General features: G+C 42.4%; 1 protein-coding gene across 8 annotated transcripts in view; it reads left to right on the top strand.

Moving 5' to 3' along the window:
- Nucleotides 1-16,844, top strand: part of ZNF827 (zinc finger protein 827) — a 151,350-nt gene that overhangs the window by 25,630 nt on the left and 108,876 nt on the right. For all 8 annotated transcript variants that reach the window (XM_081136693.1, XM_081136688.1, XM_081136687.1 and 5 more), the window contains exons 2-3: nt 5,060-6,103; nt 15,011-15,183. In XM_081136693.1, the coding sequence (XP_080992819.1) occupies nt 5,060-6,103; nt 15,011-15,183 (1,217 nt within the window). The remainder of the gene's footprint in view (nt 1-5,059; nt 6,104-15,010; nt 15,184-16,844) is intronic.

Genomic DNA, 16,844 nt, shown 5'->3' with positions numbered 1-16,844 from the left:
ACCTTAGCCAAAAGGTATGAAAATTAATAGATGTCTCTTTCTTAGATTTTTTCTTCTGTCCGATCTTTCTGAACGAGGACCTTAGATGAATATTGGTCCAATTAAATGCATCTGATTACAACTCTCACACCGAAAAGGAAGTGAGTTGAAAATATGCAGCAAGAGTTGTGGATATCAAGTTACTGAGTTTCTACTTGGGAACTGAATTATAAATAAATGTGTTAGGTAGTGGAATTTTGTTTTGTTTCCCCCAAAGGAGAAATTGTCGCCACATGGAAACAAAATTTATTCAGCATATTTTCATTCTGTAATTGCACCGTTTCTATTCTTAATTCTTTGTGTTTCTGATTCAAAGTGAAAAAACACAAAAACAGACTGTTGTGTAAAGTTGACAGGAACGAGTGTGAACCTGGCTGTGAGACACATAGGTTGTTGTAAAATTAGCCACAGAAATCGCTTCCTATTCTGGAGGTTAAAAATAATGTATTTAGAAGGAAGTTATTTACATTGGCTGTTGAGAGGCTTCCCTGGGAGCCTCGGTTAGGAAAGCTGTGAGATCCACGGTGGGGTGGGTGGATGTGCACATGAAGCATTTCCAGCACTCTGATTACGTGCCACCTTCCGCGCTGGTGACAGGAAAAGGGAGCTGTCTCGTTGCCTGGGGGCTTCTCAGATTGTGAAAGGAACTCAAGTCAAGCCTTGCTTGTTCTAAAGTTTGTGGTGGCCAACAAATTAATCTCCTAGATTGCAGGAATGCTTTGTTTTGAGCTCCCAGATGAGGAAACCTGTTCTCATGATGTATTCTCCAAGGTGCTGGGGGTCCTGCAGACCCTGCTGAAGGGGAGCTCTCCACAACTGGACCAATGCAGACTTCCAGACACCTGCTTGATGAAACCAAATATGATAACAGAGAGCAGCCCAGCGGGGGCGGGGGCCCGGGGAGAATGAATATTTGTGGGAGAAAATCCTTGTTGCTGCTGTTTCGTGAACTGCAAGCATATTTGTTTGAGCCTCTTCAGATTATCCTTTCACCTCTGCACCTCCTCACGTCTCTTGCATTCATTTTTCTGAAAGCTTCCCCCACCTTTCGCTTGACCTCAGGTGATGCCAGAATAATTTCAGATCTGTTTCTCTGCAGGTTTCTGGCCTGGCTCTTTCTAGGCCATGCATTACAATTATTTGGTGGTTTATTACTTGAATAACCTCAATTTCAGTAACAGCATCTTCAGAAAAGCAATTAATAGAGTATTATGAGTTTAAAAATATTCTTTATGTATCCGAGTTTTCTTGCAGTTCGGAAGAGAGTGGTATCGCTGTGTTCGTGTTCAAAAAGAACAGAAGAATGGATGGCTGAGGAGCTATCTGGGTGTTTCAAAGGATGTAAAACAGTCTGTTTAAGAAATGCTGTGTTTGCTTGTTTGGGGCTTGTGTTTTTGGCAAGGTTGGGAAAGTTGCTTTATGTGTAGATATCAGCTGTTTGTATCATTGAAGAATGTTCAGATCTCATTATCACTGCTGGATAGGATTGGAGCGAGCTGACAACTTCTTTAGTTTTTGACCTGCTTACAGGCTTCAGCACATTTGAAGGGGGTGTACATGGAGGAGGGTGGAAATGAGGCTTTGCCTTTGGGGCTTTGCCAGTAGATGTTGCTGAATTCTCTAGGCAGTTGAATCAATATTTGATGACCTCCACAAGGAAGAGGCAGAGGGAATGGAGAGATTAGGGTATAGGAATAATGGGTATTTTCCTCTGCATGGTTTATCTCAAGATAAAGAGTGAATACTGCCCTTATCTAAGAGAATTCTTGTGTTGATTTCTGTTTCAAGAGGGTGGCAGGATGGGCAAGTGGTGGTAGGAGGTTGCCATTCAGAGGGTGTCTGGTATACGGTGCAGTGGGCTTACGGAGAACACTGAGCCAAGTGTTGAGAGATGTGGGTTCTTGGTTTGGGTATTAGTTCTAGATAGCTGTGTATCTTTGATTCAACCGGGTAACTTTTACAATATTTAATAGTCTCAGTAAAATGACAGGCCTGGACATGTGATTGTAATTTTTTGTGGTTCTCAAAACCCTGATTTTATTTATACCTTGTTAGTTGACCCTTCCGGCAAGGTTCTAGACCAGTCTTGTCTATCTAGAGCTACTCTGGTTTGACAAAAATATAATCTAACAGTACTTACTTCTGAATCACCTGTTTTCCTATGTTAGTTCATTTAGTGAGTATCAATAAAGATCAACAAAGAGATTCTTTAAGGAGATATTCAGCTAATTCTCACTGCGATTCTCCTGAAGGATGAGATGTTTAATCTGAAATCAAGAAAGGTGGTTTGCCAGAGGAACGAAAAATTAGTCCAGTTGTTGAAATTGATGTGGACTGCGTGGTGTTTGGTAAAAAACATCTCCAGGAGAAGCTACTGGGAAGATGAGTAGCGCAGGGTCCTGCTGGTTTCAGGAAAGATGAAAAATGCTGAAATCAAGTGGGAAGAAGGAAATGTGGCAAATCACAAGGAACCAGACTGTTTTTAAAAGAGAAAATTCAATTTTGTCTGCTTTTTTCCCCAGCAAATTCCATTTGATATTTTACATTTTCTTGATAACTTAATAAAGACTCTCAGGAAGGAGCTGCAAAACTTTAGTGAAAGAGAATTTGTCATTTGTGACATTTCTTCTGCAAATAGCAGGGGAAGATCAATGTATTAGCTTGTAGTTCATGCATTACTAGTTCTAGCTATTTCTATTCAGAAAAGACAGCACGTTATATAGCAAAACTTGGCACAGTGGGGGATTTTGGCTCAATCCCTAAACATTCACTGAACTCTGCTAAGAACCAGGCTTTGTGTTGGGCACAGCGTGGTATATGTAGGTGATAAAATCCCTGCCTTCAAGGAACACCCCAACCCCACTTACCTTTCAGAAGATAAACCAATAGCAGACAGATCAATTAGAGTGATATGAAATCAATATAAACAAAGTACGGGAATGTTGACCCTGCATTCAAATATGCACAGAACGGGCTTCTTCTTACCTCCTGCACTCACCTTGAGCTGGTCTCCCTGCCCTCACTCTCATACCTGAATTCTCTTTCCCACACAGCAGCCAGAACAGTTCTTTGACAATGTAAGTCATGTCATTTGCCTCCCTTACCCCAAACCTTCCAGTGGTTCCTAATTTCACCAGATGCCCAAGACCTTTCAGTGGTTGACAGTGTCCCACTGATAAGCTCAGCCTCCTTCACAATTCTCTCTTTCTCTGACTTCCTCTCCAGCTGCTCTGATCTTCTCTCACCTCACTCTACCCACAGTGTCCTCCTTGCTGTTCCATGGACATGCCAAGCATGTTCCCACACGGGGGTCTTCACAGTGACGCCCTCTGCCTAGGACTCTCTCCCAGAGATCCTGCATGAACAGCTCCTCACTTCTTTCCAGTCTTTGCTCAGAGGTCGCCACCTCAGGGAAGCCTCACCCCGGCCCCCTTATTTAAAATTGCAACTCACCTCTTGCCCATGACCTACCACCCTCCTTGCCCTGCCTGCTCTGTGTCTTTCCCCAAAGTACTTGTCACCCTCTGGCTTACTCTATGACTTACTAATTTAATAATTTTGTTTAATAGCTGTCTTCCTCCAGTGAAATGTAAGCTCCAAGAAGGCAGGATCTTTGTTTTGTTCAATGTTTTCAATTGAGAACAATGCCTGGCGTGCAGCAGGTAGTCCATAGCTATGTGCTGAGTAAGTGAGTGAATGAATGAGGAGAGGTTAATTCTGACTGAGAGTTCTGGGGAGAATCATGAGGAAGAAACCTTTGAGCTGAGTGCTGAAGGATGAGCAGAATTGGACATTCAAGTTTTCTGGGGAAAGACATTCCAGATAGAGGGAATATTCTGAGCAAAGGTAGAGAAGTGACAACACAGGGAGAGAAATGGCAAGGGGTCCCAACTGACCAGTGCTTGGGGGACGAGCATTGAGAGTGGGAGTGGTGGATGGGTAAATTAATGGATAGAAAATAATTAAAGGGGACACTTAGAGAAGTGAGGTAATGAATTACTAATCTCTGCCTGGGATAAGGTGGCAGACATGTCAGTGAAGGCCTGTCAACCAAGTAGCATGCATAATGCGGCAGATATGGTTGCTTTAAAAAATCAGTAATGTGCCCGGCTGGTGTTGCTCAGTGGTTGAGAGTTGACCTATGAACCAGGAGGTCTTGGTTCGATTCCTGGTCAGGGCACATGCCCCAGTTGCAGGCTTGATCCCCACGGGGGTCGTGCAGGAGGCAGCCTATCAATTACTCTCTCATCATTGATGTTTCTATCTCTCCCTCTCCCTTCCTCTCTCTGAAATCAATAAAAAAAAAAGCATTAAAAAAAAAAAAGAAATCAGTAACGTGAATCGTGTTTGGTAACGAGATCTGATTTTTATATATAACACTTGACTGTTTTCAAAACGTGGTCACGTGTTTATTATGATTTAAGCTTCATAAGAACTGGGTGATGTTGTTATAATATATACAATTTTATAAACTTTTAAAAAAAATTAATTTCATCTTGTATCAACCCAGCCAAGTGACTCGCCTGAGGTCATGGAGTTAGAAAGTGGGGAAGCAGCTTCGCACTGTCTGTCTCACAGCCAACGTTTTCCCACCCTGCCAGCTGCCTCTCTAATTCTGACTCGAGACTAAAGATACCACACTGGTTTTTTCACGAGGGTACAAGCTTCTTTCCATTCCACAACCTGCCCACCCCCCCAGCCATTGAAAATAGCAATTATTTCTGTACCATCCATTATTCTCTTGCCTCTTTTTCCCTTCCAGCTGATCTGGAGTAATTATTAGAAAGGTTAACACGTGTCGTAAGTGGGGTGCTTTTACCTTTGCCTGTTTAGCACTTTACCTCCTCTGAGGCTTATGCCAAGACTGCCTGACTCGCACCTGCGCTCTAGTCGGCGGCCGCGGCCTGCCGTGCGGGCCTTGGGTGGAAGGGAAGAGGACGCGTGCCGGCAGCCCTTTGAGTGTCTGCAGGCTTGGTGCTGCTCACTCTGGGAGTAAACCCGCTCTTCTTAATTCCCCCAGATGTTAGTAGGCAGGAAGAGGCGGAGGGCGAACTCAGTGAAGGAGAGCACTGGTATGGAAACTCCTCAGAGACCCCGTCGGAAGCATCCTATGGCGAAGTCCAGGAGAACTATAAGTTGTCTCTGGAGGACCGGATCCAGGAGCAGTCCACTTCCCCCGACACCTCCTTGGGAAGTGCCACTCCCAGCAGCCACACGTTGGAGCTGGTGGCACTTGACAGCGACCTCCTGCGAGACTCCCTGCAGTGTCAAGATCACCTCTCCCCTGGCGTGTCCTCTTTGTGCGAAGACGACTCCCCAGGCTCCACAAAACCTTTGAGCAGCAACTTGAGGCGGCTGCTGGAGGCCGGGTCCCTCAAGCTCGACGCCACAGCCACAGCCAACGGCAGGGTGGAGTCCCCGGTGAACGTGGGCTCCAGCCTGTCCTTTTCCCCGCCGGCCCACCACGCCCAGCAGCTCAGCGTTCTTGCCAGGAAGCTGGCCGAGAAGCAGGAGCAGAATGACCAATACACTCCAAGTAGCCGTTTTCTCTGGAATCAAGGTAAGTGGTTGCCGAACTCAACCACCACCTGCGGCTTGTCCCCCGACTCCGCCATCCTAAAACTGAAAGCTGCAGCCAATGCCGTTCTGCAGGACAAATCTCTCACCAGGACTGAGGACACCGTGCGGTTTGAGTCCTTCGCGTCCCCTTTCAGCTCCCAGTCTGCCAGCTCCACCTTGGCAGCTTTGTCCAAGAAGGTCAGTGAGAGAAGCTTGACCCCTGGCCAGGAGCACCCCCCTCCGGCCAGCTCCTTCCTTTCCCTGGCCTCCATGACCTCCTCGGCCGCCCTGCTCAAGGAGGTGGCCGCGCGGGCCGCGGGGAGCCTTCTGGCTGAGAAGGCGTCCCTGGTGCCCGAGGACGCCCTACCGCCACCGCCTTCAGAGAAGAAGCAGGAAAAGGTGACCCCGCCACCGCCGCCGCCACCTCCGCCGCCACCGCCACCATCCCTGGAATTATTGCTACTCCCAGTTCCCAAGGGAAGAGTGTCTAAACCCTCCAACTCAGGTATGGAATCTTCTATTTCTACCATCGTGTTCGTCTTTCTGACTGTAAATTGCTAAGTCGTCTTCTTTCTTTTTTTTTTTTCTTTCTTTTTTTTGCCTTACTCGGTTGCTTCGGTTGGGTTTCCCATCTGATCTGTGGCAGGAATAAAAAAGCGGGAGCACAACAAAGTACTTTAAATAAGCAGCGTAGTGCTCTTTCATGTATGTATGACACAAAGACTGCACAAATGGCTTCATTTTTGAAAGGTAATGAATAATCTTAGAGATATACAGTACTCGCCTCCCTTTCATATAAATGATTTTTTTCATTACCAGGTTCAGGCTAGGTCCATACGGGATATATTTAATGGGGGAGATCAAAGCGTCTTTGTCATGGAGTGAGTGGCATCACTGAACATAGGGGGGGAAGCTGCTTTAGAAACACTGGACAAGGGAGAGCCCACCCTTCCTGCTGCCTCCATCACAAATGGACTTTTGTATAATCAGTAACTGCTCTGCCCTAATTTATCACACTATATACTTTTATGTTAGCATTTTTATTACCTTTTTGTGGAACTTAAGCCCTTTTCACTTATCCTGCTCTGGTATAATTTCTTGTCATACAAGAACTCTGAAGAATATTGTCATTCAGACATAATCAAAGCATTTCCTGCAAGTGCTTTATTTTATTCCAACCCAATCAGATTCTGAAGGAATGTGCATGTGGAAAATTTGAATCATAAGTGTTCCTCGTGGGGACAGTCTTTCCAAAGGAGAAGTCGCTGTCATATAGAGCGAGCTATTCATCTGAGGGAGACATTGAGTCACTTGAGTTCTCACAGTGGAGACATCATTTCTTGGACTGGTTTGTTTTTCAGGCGTGTGCATGATAAATATATGGTCCTGGGGATGGATGGATGGAGTTTCAGATGCCTCCCGAGGATATCCTGCCAGACTAGAACAGGAAGTAGGCTCTGTGTGTCCTCAGCAGTATAAACACTGCCGTCGTGTGTCTAGCCAGCTTTGATTATTTGCAGCCGCATTGATGAAGAGTGTTTAGAATGGCAAATAATTGACTGAACGATCACAGCTAACATCAATTTGACGCATTTATGACAAACTTCCATTTAAATTGCTGAGTGAACTATATGCGCTAATTATAATTACTTTAAAACTTGTGTAAACAGCAGAATACAACTAGGAAAATGGATCTCTGGAACTTTTATGACCCTAAGCGATCCAAATCGTTCACGCCAGAGTTTCCAAAGTGTCGATAAAATCCTGAAATGTTTATCGGTTCTGAGTTTCATTTCTCTTTACTTCTCACCTGCCATCTGGTGAAATAAAAGAGAGAAATGGCTAAAATTTGGAAACAAGGAGAAGAACAGAGGGAGCTGGGCAATCTTGCCTTGGAACAAATCACTCCCGATTTATGAAAATTTTATTTACGGTAGAAGCAGAAAGAGAGGCATGGTTCTATGTAACATGTAATTTTATAAATGTTTTCTGCATCTGGTTATCAAATAAACGTATTAATGGTGTTTACACTATAAATTCACCTGTATATTAGTTACTTGGAAAAGCTTACATGAAATTAATAATAAACTTTAGTTGACTGAAGAACTGGAAAAGGGTAACTGATAAAACTGTGCCTCCTGAAAAACTAGTGGCTTTGTCATTTTAAAGTGTCTTGGGTCTAACCAGCAATAGATGTGAAGTGTAATTTTTCCACTCAAGTGACTAGATGCATGTAAAGATGAGGAAGAGGTCATGAGCTTCCAGTGTAGGGGACACTTTTTGATTGTTTCATTGTAGGATGTACACCTGAGGGAGGTGTACTCCCTTTTTGGTTTAAATGCACTGAGTTCATGCCAACATCAGAATGAGCTGCTCAGCAGGAATTTAATATGGAGGTCTATAAGAAAGTGTGTTTTCTTTTCTCTTTACTGAATTTATTCTATTGCTGAAACACTTAATATTTTAATCAATGAATGTTTAAAATGTTCGAACTGAAAGAAGAGAGAAAGGAACTTCTCGGATTGGGGCCTGTGCCCTCTGGTTTCGTGCCTCTGTTCACAATCCAAGACTTGATGAAGCAGCTCCACTGATGGAGTAATTGTATTAAAAAATCATTCGTGTTGTCAGACTCATGCAAGAGGAAAGATCACTGCAGAGAAAAACACAGGGCCTCTTGAAATGGTCACTCGAAAAATGCCCCGTGTGACCATATGGATGCATCCTAAATTCAAGTTCTGTTTGCTGTTGCCTGATTGGAAACAGCAGAGGGGGTGCCTCTGTGCACTTTTCAGTTGAAGCAAATGCCATCACTTCCCAGCATCCTAAATAGATTATGGGCTAAGAAGGTGTTGATAGAATATCTCATTTTGTTGTTTACCTTTATATCGTGGAGAGATGATTTGGTTGGTGTTACCTAGATCACTGATTTTCGAGTCTGAGGAGTGGAAGGGAAGGCGTGTCTTCTCTAACCTGCCCTCTGCCCTCCCCGTTACACACTATACTGTTGGTTTCAGGGCAACCTGGGGGCTGGATTTGGATGTCGCTTGGTTTTTGTGGGGATGTGGTGTGAGCAGCCACCCATGTTTCTACACATTTTTAGAGTTCTACTTTTCCCCCCGTTACCTTAGAAAGAAATCTTTAGTTTAATTCAAAATAGATAGGTGGACTGGTTTCTCATAGCAGAGAAGGGAATTCTGATTCTGTTGCTTAATAACTTAAATAAACAAAAAAAAATTCACAAAAACAAATTACACACCATCCTGACTTCAACCAGGGCTTCCATTTTCTAGCTGTTTCTCAAAATGTTGCAAAAAGGGCATATCAAGTTGATTCTAGAGTTACAAAGAGGTATGTGCTAGAAAAACCAGTGTATTAAGTAATTTAGACTCAGGCATTTCTTTGACCTTCTTTAGGTCAAGGGAAGTCCAAACCATGAAAAAAATAAGTGTCTTTTAGGCCTGGTCTTATTCCTCTTTTTTTGAATAGGATTCAGTTGTTGCCAGGTCATGGTGTATTTAATTCCTGAAAGAATCCGCTACTTGGTAGCCTTTCCCCCTGCAAGACAGACGTGACACTTGAGGAGGAGGTTTCTTTCATGTGACCTTGTGCCCCGGCACATGCTACACTGCTCCTCGGAAAGGGGACACGATAGAAGGAAGATTATGTCCGTTTGCTATAAAGATAAATGTCACACATTGACTCCATTCTCTTTGAAGCTACTGTTCTGTTGCAGCTCAGGAAAAAAAAAAAAAAAGGTTTTTATTTTAAAGACAAAGTTTTTTTGTGGAAGGCCAACAAGATTCTGGGGATGCCAGGCTCCTGGTTAAATAATAAGGAGAGTTTGAGTGAGAGGGTCTCTAAAACATCTTATTTTTCTGAATAAAATCTAAATATGCTTAGAAGCAAGCTGGTCTTTTACATCTGAAGGCTAAGAATATTTCCTGGGTCAATAGAGAGGGGGTGTTTGGCTGTTGTTTTCTGTCATATTTACATGATGTTGTTAATATTGTTGCAAGAGCATAGACACTCTTGAAAGGGAGGAAACATCTCCTGATACTCCTTCTAGGTCCATGGTTATTCTGGCTGTAATCTGGGAATGATTTCATGTAGGAACTTGCTTAGAAAATTCACTTTTTAATCAAGATTCAGAATTATCTGTTGTTGATCTCCATTATATTTCCCCAATGACTCAAATTGAGACTGTCTGTAGATATCAGACTTCTTAGTTTTATTGAATACTTACCAGTTACTAAAATATGCATTGATAATATCAATGTTAATAACAACAGATAAACCCAGTGATATCCATTGCTAACAGTCTTTGTTTCCCTAAAGTAGCATTTGAGAGACATGCCCATGAAATTCTGTTAAAAGATATGAAATCTGTGTGTATACTGTTGTTAGGAAGGAGGATGGGTCCTCTTACACAGGTATGCACTAATGGGTTGGCAGGCCCAGAGTGGAGATTGTGATGATGCATGGATTATTGCACACCTTGGATCACCTGGCACCTTGTATTCCTCCTATGAGTGTGGTAAGGTCTGTGTGCAAAAGCTACCCACTTGCAAATTGCCTCAGTTTTCTGCAAATTGTTACATAAGATCTAACAAGAGAAAGTTTAATTTCAAAGCCTACAAAATAATTACATTTATTTCTTTTTAAATACCTTCCTTGAGTTAAAGCAAGTCAGTTAAAATGATTTTTTTTTTCTTTTTAGCCCAGTGAAGTTTTGGTGGTGTTGCTTCATAAATTTATAGACGACAGGGTAGAGCACCAAACAGAAGCGAAAATTCCCCACCCACACCACTAGCAGAGCGGCTTGCAGCATTCCAGTCACTTCAGTTTCCTCATCTCTAAACTGAGCTTGTTGGCAATGATCATCTAGATTCCTTTCTGCTGAAAAATTCTTTCATTTTACTTTCTGTTTATTTTTAACTTTATCAATTAAAAAAATTTTTTTAAATTTTAAATTAAATATGTTCCTTCTTCAAATTCACTATCAAATCTTCTACAAGATCATCTCTATCTTGGGCAGATCTGGTCCATTGTAAATAGTTTAAACATATATCATTGTACTTTATTCATGATGTAGACATACCATGCATTTTTAATATAAGCTGCTTCAGGTTCATTTTGGAAATAAGTGAGGTGTAAGTGCATAAAGGTCCATCCCTCTGTTTATACACCATCCATTCAAGAGGTGTGTTGGCTCCTGTGTGAAAGGCATGCACCCTGGGACTCACCCCACTTCCACTGGGACTTACTGGCAGCTTCCTGTATCTTTTACTTCTCTGTCCAGTGCTCATTTCACTTTTCCATACTCTTGACGCAGCCCTTTCCACTTAATCTTATTACAGTCTAACATGCAGTTACTGATTGCATGTTGTCCCGGCACTGTTTCTGGTGCTGGAGACACAAAGGTGAGGACTTCCAGCCTTGCCCCAGCCAGGTCCACACTCTTCGCCTCCCTTCTGTCTTCTCCATCTCTCTCCTTTCCTGCCATACTGAATTTGCCCATCAGAATTCTGTCTGGACTGAGCCAGACCCTACCTGAGCAGCACAATGGACCCCTGCTCTTTTATTTCCTCCTGGCTCCAGTGGTAAACTACCATGTTTGGCCAGGCCCTGAGCTATGTATTTATTATGTGATGCTAGTTGTTTAAATTTACATCTGCTCTAATGGTGAGTTTTCTGCTTTGGAGGGCATGACCAGGGTTTATTGTCACTACTATTACTATTACAGCTGCTCCCAATAGCTTCCATTTACTGCGTGACGGGCATTTCACACACATTTATTATCTCTTTTATTCCAATAATATTATTGCCTCTAAAGAGAACATGTTTTCTTCAAAGTAACAAATTAGCAGCTATCCATTCCACTGGGTCGATTAGCATCTGATGGGATTTAGTTTTGTTCACTGTGATAATAATTAGCTAGTGATATATTGGGGGGAAATTGTTTATCAGACAGTTGTAAACTAGGTAAATTCATGAACATTTCAATCCGATTGCTGCAAGAATGTGTGGATTATTCTGAGGAAGTGGTCATATCTCCTAAAGCTGTAAATTTCAGTGAAACAGCTGTCCATTCCTTGAAAATAGTTTGGCATACAAAATAGAATACATCTTCCCTTTTCCAGAGTTGTTCATGTCATGTACACATGAAGGACGTCCTACTAAACTATGAAATCTTTTTTCTTGAATAAATAAAAATGCAGATCTTATCGGGGAGATTACTGGCCAACTTTGAAAATTGATCAGTTTTCTGGTTACTTTTACCACTTGGATTGTTTTCTTCCTTTCCTACCATGATCAGTTAAAAATTTCAAACAGTTGTAGTAGCTTAGCTATTTGACCACAATCCAAGGACACCCTAATTTGTACATGATTCATGTGTGTTTTGGTATTAATTAAAACTAAGGAAGTGTAGCTCCAAAATACAATAGATTTATATGAAATATTAACATGCAGGATTTCGGTAGTGTACTCTGGACTGCATTTGCAATATAGAATAGTTGATGAGGGTGGGGGCTGGAGGCGGTCACATTAGGCAAAGCAAAGGTGTCCAGGGAAACCAGCTATGTTCCTTTTGTCAGTTCATGCCTTTTTATTGGCTCCCTATGATGTGCTGTAAAATCTCAGGCCAGTGGAGGACATTTCAACTTTTCTCTCTCAGAAAATTCTGTAAAGTTGGCAGTTTATATAGTGGGAAATACTTCCTGAAGATGGGGATTGTGGCAGCCTGTTTGTGTACCTCTTTCTTATTACTTTGATGTTCTCTTATAACCTCAAATACACCTCATTATCGATCCCCTTCTCCTGCCCCCCGGCTTATGACAATAATCTCACCTAAAGGCCCAATTCAGTCCTTTCTCTCCAATCTGTTGTTCAACATGTGGCTTGTGTGATCAAAGTATCAGAATGAAGGAAATGACAGTGAAGGACAGAAAATGAGAGGCCCAATTAGGGGTAGGACTCCAGGTCAAAGGAGGCAATCGACAGAAACAGACAGCAGGGAAACTCTGGCGGGTTAATAAAAAAGCATGTTTATGGGCTCAAGAAGTGTGCTTTTCCTGGAGTGCAAGGAAACCCTGCATTCCTGCCCCCCTCACCCCAGTCGGAAGAGGAAATACTCATGATGAAACATGTCACAAGTAGAATTTCCAGGCTTGAAGGGTATATTTTTAGATTGAGGAGTCTTTTTCAAGTTACGTGGTTAAGCTAAGCACTATTGCCCTTACCTGTATTAGTAAAACAGCATTTTTGGAGTGCCCTAACTTTATCCCAGAACCTTTCTGGTTCCATCTGTTTTAAGTGGTTCTTTGCATGTGGAGACTCAGTTGACTCAATGAAAATACAAAATTATTTTAAAGTTCACACTTGGGAATATTTCCGTTTAAAATGATAAAAGTAACATGTGCATTAAAAAAATTCAAATAGTACAGAGGAATATAAAATGAAAACGAAAGTTTCCCTCCCTGACTCCCTGTCTTTTAATCCACACTCTTTCAAAGTTAACTGCTTAATAAGGTTTCTTGCGTATGCTTCCTGGCAATTTTCGTACAAATGAGAGGATATCTTTTTTTTGTTTGCTTCATTTATTCATGCCATTCTTCCTATTCCTCCTCTTTTTTTTCCCCTCTCAAGTATTTTAAAACAAATTGCAGACATCATATCCATTTGTTTGTAAATATTTCCATATGAATTTTAACAAATAAGGACTTTAAAAAATAACCACAGTGCCTGTGATCACATCTAACAGGATCGGCAATTGTTACATGATATGATGGAACACCCAGGCTATCATCAGTATTTCCTCAATTCATCTCAGAAGTGTTATTTTATAATTTTATAATCAGGATCAAAATAAGATTCACACCTTGCATTTTTTAATATGTGTCTTAAGTGTCTTTTCATCCATAACCCCTGTCCTTTTAAAAATGTCATTTCCTTGTTGAAGAAACTGGGTCATTTGTCCTGCAGATTTTTCCAACATTCTGAATTTGGCCGATTCCATCCCCTTTGTGTGTTTAACATGTTGTTGTTTTAATCACCTGTATTTCCAGTGAACTGCTAGTTAGGTAGAGGCCTGATTAAATTTTTGTAAGAATATTTCATAGATGGCTTTATCAGAAGGCACGCAATGTGTGCTTCTTTTTTAGTGATGTTAAGATTAATCAGTGGTTTTATGTGTTGTCAGCTTGATCCATCCTCTATAAAGTTCCCTGTCAACCTTTCACCTAATGGTTTAAACAGCAATTGATTCCCATTTTCTAGAAAACAAAAATAGAAACACCCTAGACATAGTTTCATGTCTTACTTTATCCACTAACTCTTTAATATCTTGGGCACGTTTCTGTATTAGCTTCTGTAAACGTATCTCATTTTTAAAATACAGCTTCGTAGATTTTATTTTATGAGCATATTACAATTTATTTAACAGTTTGCAAATATTTTTGATCCCTCATGATTAAAAAAGGGAAGTTTGAGACCTGAACTATACCTATTTTGATGGTCTCTATTTCCCAATTGCCAAGGCTGGTGTGGCACCGACCAGTGTCAATTGATAGGCTAGACAGGTAGCAACTCAGTGTCACAGCAGAGCCCCTTCCCTGTGGAGACGCTGGAGGAGAGAGTGCGCTTAGCTTTCCTTGGAGGAACGAGTTGGTTTGTTTGCTCTCCTGAAAAGCTGAAGCAGGTGTGACTGCCTGGTTGGTAGCTTTTCCGAAGTGGGCGGTGGGGCCCGGTGGCAGTGCAGAGCAAGCAGCGCATCTGGTTAGTGGCAGCCAGAGGGGCAGACGTAAGAGGCTGAAAACCCTGCCCTTAAGACGCCCGGCGGCTAGGTTGGCAGCAGCATCGCTCGGGCCGTCACGGCACGAGTCAGCAGCGGGGATCCTCACATCTGTCTCCGTGGAGTCGGCGCGGGGGGACGGTGGCCGTCAGGCTTCCGCTGCGGTGCAGCGCGTTCTCCTCTGCCCCTTTGATCTGCCTGTATGTCCTGCTATTTTCCAAGTCCAGGAATCCACATACGGACTGGGGCCTGGCAGGTTTCTTCAGGAATCAAAGTCCCTGAATTGAGGCTACTCGGGCCTGAGTCAGGCCAGGCCAGGCCGGGCGAAGCCCCTTGGCAGATGTCTTCCTAAGCGTGGGATGGCCTTTGGAAGTAAGGCTTTCCCAAGGCAGGACGATCAGATTTTAAAAAATGGAACCCAGAGGGAAGTCGTGAGAAGAACGTGGGTTTCTACCTGAAGAAAAGCAGTAGTAAAACTTCCCCATGGATAAAGTCTTGGGATGACCAAGAAAAACCGTGAAATCATTTTTAGAGTTCTTTATCTAGCAGTGCCTGTGAATTAGTGCTGGACGCAATGTGCCTTTTTGTTTTCTTTAATTTTCCTTTCTTTCTTCTTCCAAGCCTCAGAAGAGGAAAGTGGAAAGCCTTTCCAGTGTCCAATATGTGGTTTGGTTATAAAAAGGAAGAGTTACTGGAAGCGGCATATGGTGATTCACACAGGTTTAAAAAGTCATCAGTGTCCGCTCTGTCCATTCCGGTGTGCTCGCAAGGACAATCTCAAATCCCACATGAAGGTAAGCCAGCCACAGACAGGCCTGACGAGGACGCAGGTACCGCCAAGCGGGAGAGGGCCTCTTGGTGGATGACAGTGCTCGGGTCGGAAGGTAGAATGCAACCAAAATGAAATACCTTGAAAAGAGTCCTCCTGTGAAGGTTCTCATTTCCAGTTTACAACCAGGAACTTAAGGACAGAGAGAAGCTTCAATATCCAAGTAATATATGTAGTGCAGAGCTATCCTTCTTTGGGGAGCAGCAGCCTAACCTGTCCTTGCATGGTGATGCATTTTTTCTGGGGTGCTTGGAGGGGCAGAAAGAGTACAGGAAGGGCTGTTGGACCTGTGCCCCAGAGACAAGGCACTTGGACCTGCTCCCCTGCCTGGAGAGACTGCCCTCTTCTGCTTACAAACGCAGAGGAACACCCAGAGACACCTTATTGGGGGACAGGGCACTGAAAGACACTTGGGCTTCACCGTTAGCACTGTGGGAGGCTCGGGCCATTTCTAACAAGACTGAGTCCTCCCTGAGACTGTCAGTGTTTGAGCTGTTATAATTCTCAGGATCACACTGTGACATGCAAGGACATTGTTTTCAATGTTCTATTGAAAACAGTTGGGCTTGCGCCTGTAATAGAGATATAGAGCACTGAGTAGAGTCCATGCGTCACTCTTAAGTGAGGGGGGGGAAACTTAGTCGTCTAGAAATCTTTTTAGCAAACTCCATCAGTCCTAAGGGTTTTGTCTGAAATTCAAGAAGAAAACTCATGAGACCAAAAGAGCACTCGCTTTTGAATTTGATAGACCCACATTTAAATCTTATTGTGCAATTTACTAGCTAAGTGGCCTTGAGCAAATGGGCATTTAGACTTAATTTTCTCACCTGCTAAATGGGAACAATAATGTTGAGAAGAGCTGTTATCAGTATTTAAGGAGGTAATATTAGTAAAGTCTCTGACACAGAAATGCTCTTTAATAGTTATGTAATTTCAATAACTATTGTCTAACATCTTAATAATGACAATCACCGTTTTTATTGGTATTTTCAATATGGTTTGGCTGTTGACATTGTTTATAAAGTTTTTGCTTTCCTGCCATAAGAAGTATAGTGTATGTACATAATTAAGATATTTGCTTTTTCTAAATCTTGTCTAGCCCTCCTGAATATATCAGTAATTACTGTCCAGAATCGTAGCTCTAAAAAAGTGTGACGAGGCGGAACCTCTGTTGACTTTAGGAAATAGCTTAAAAGATTTTTAAAAATTGAATTCATGATGTAATTTGTTTTCTATCATTTGCCTTTTTCTCTTGGGAGTAGCATGCCCTTCATCTCCAGAATCCATTTAACCAGGAGTTCTGGCTGGTTGAATTCCAGTGAGCCTGCTTAGTTTTTACTTTAACCTTCCTCATCCTCTGCCACCTCTTCCCAAAGTAAAATCTCATATTTTACACCTGCAAAGTGGATTTCGTTAGCGGGATGAGACTTCAAAAGAAATGTTTAAAACGAAAATTTGTTTTCGTTACTGGGTCCTATGCTGCGTGCAGAAGTCAGGTCTGGCCAATTTAAAGCTTCAGTGAGCAGAAAACTTGCATCTCGCCTGACACCTTGTAAGCCTGGTTTCAGCTCAGGGTCACTTAAAACAACCTATTTATAAACCCGTGGAAAAAAAGCTGGGTTTTTC

Source organism: Miniopterus schreibersii (assembly GCF_964146895.1).
Source record: "Miniopterus schreibersii genome assembly, chromosome: 4".
Taxonomy (NCBI): domain Eukaryota; kingdom Metazoa; phylum Chordata; class Mammalia; order Chiroptera; family Miniopteridae; genus Miniopterus; species Miniopterus schreibersii.
The sequence above is the reverse complement of the archived record's forward strand: the minus strand, read 5'-3'. Positions and strand labels throughout refer to the sequence as shown.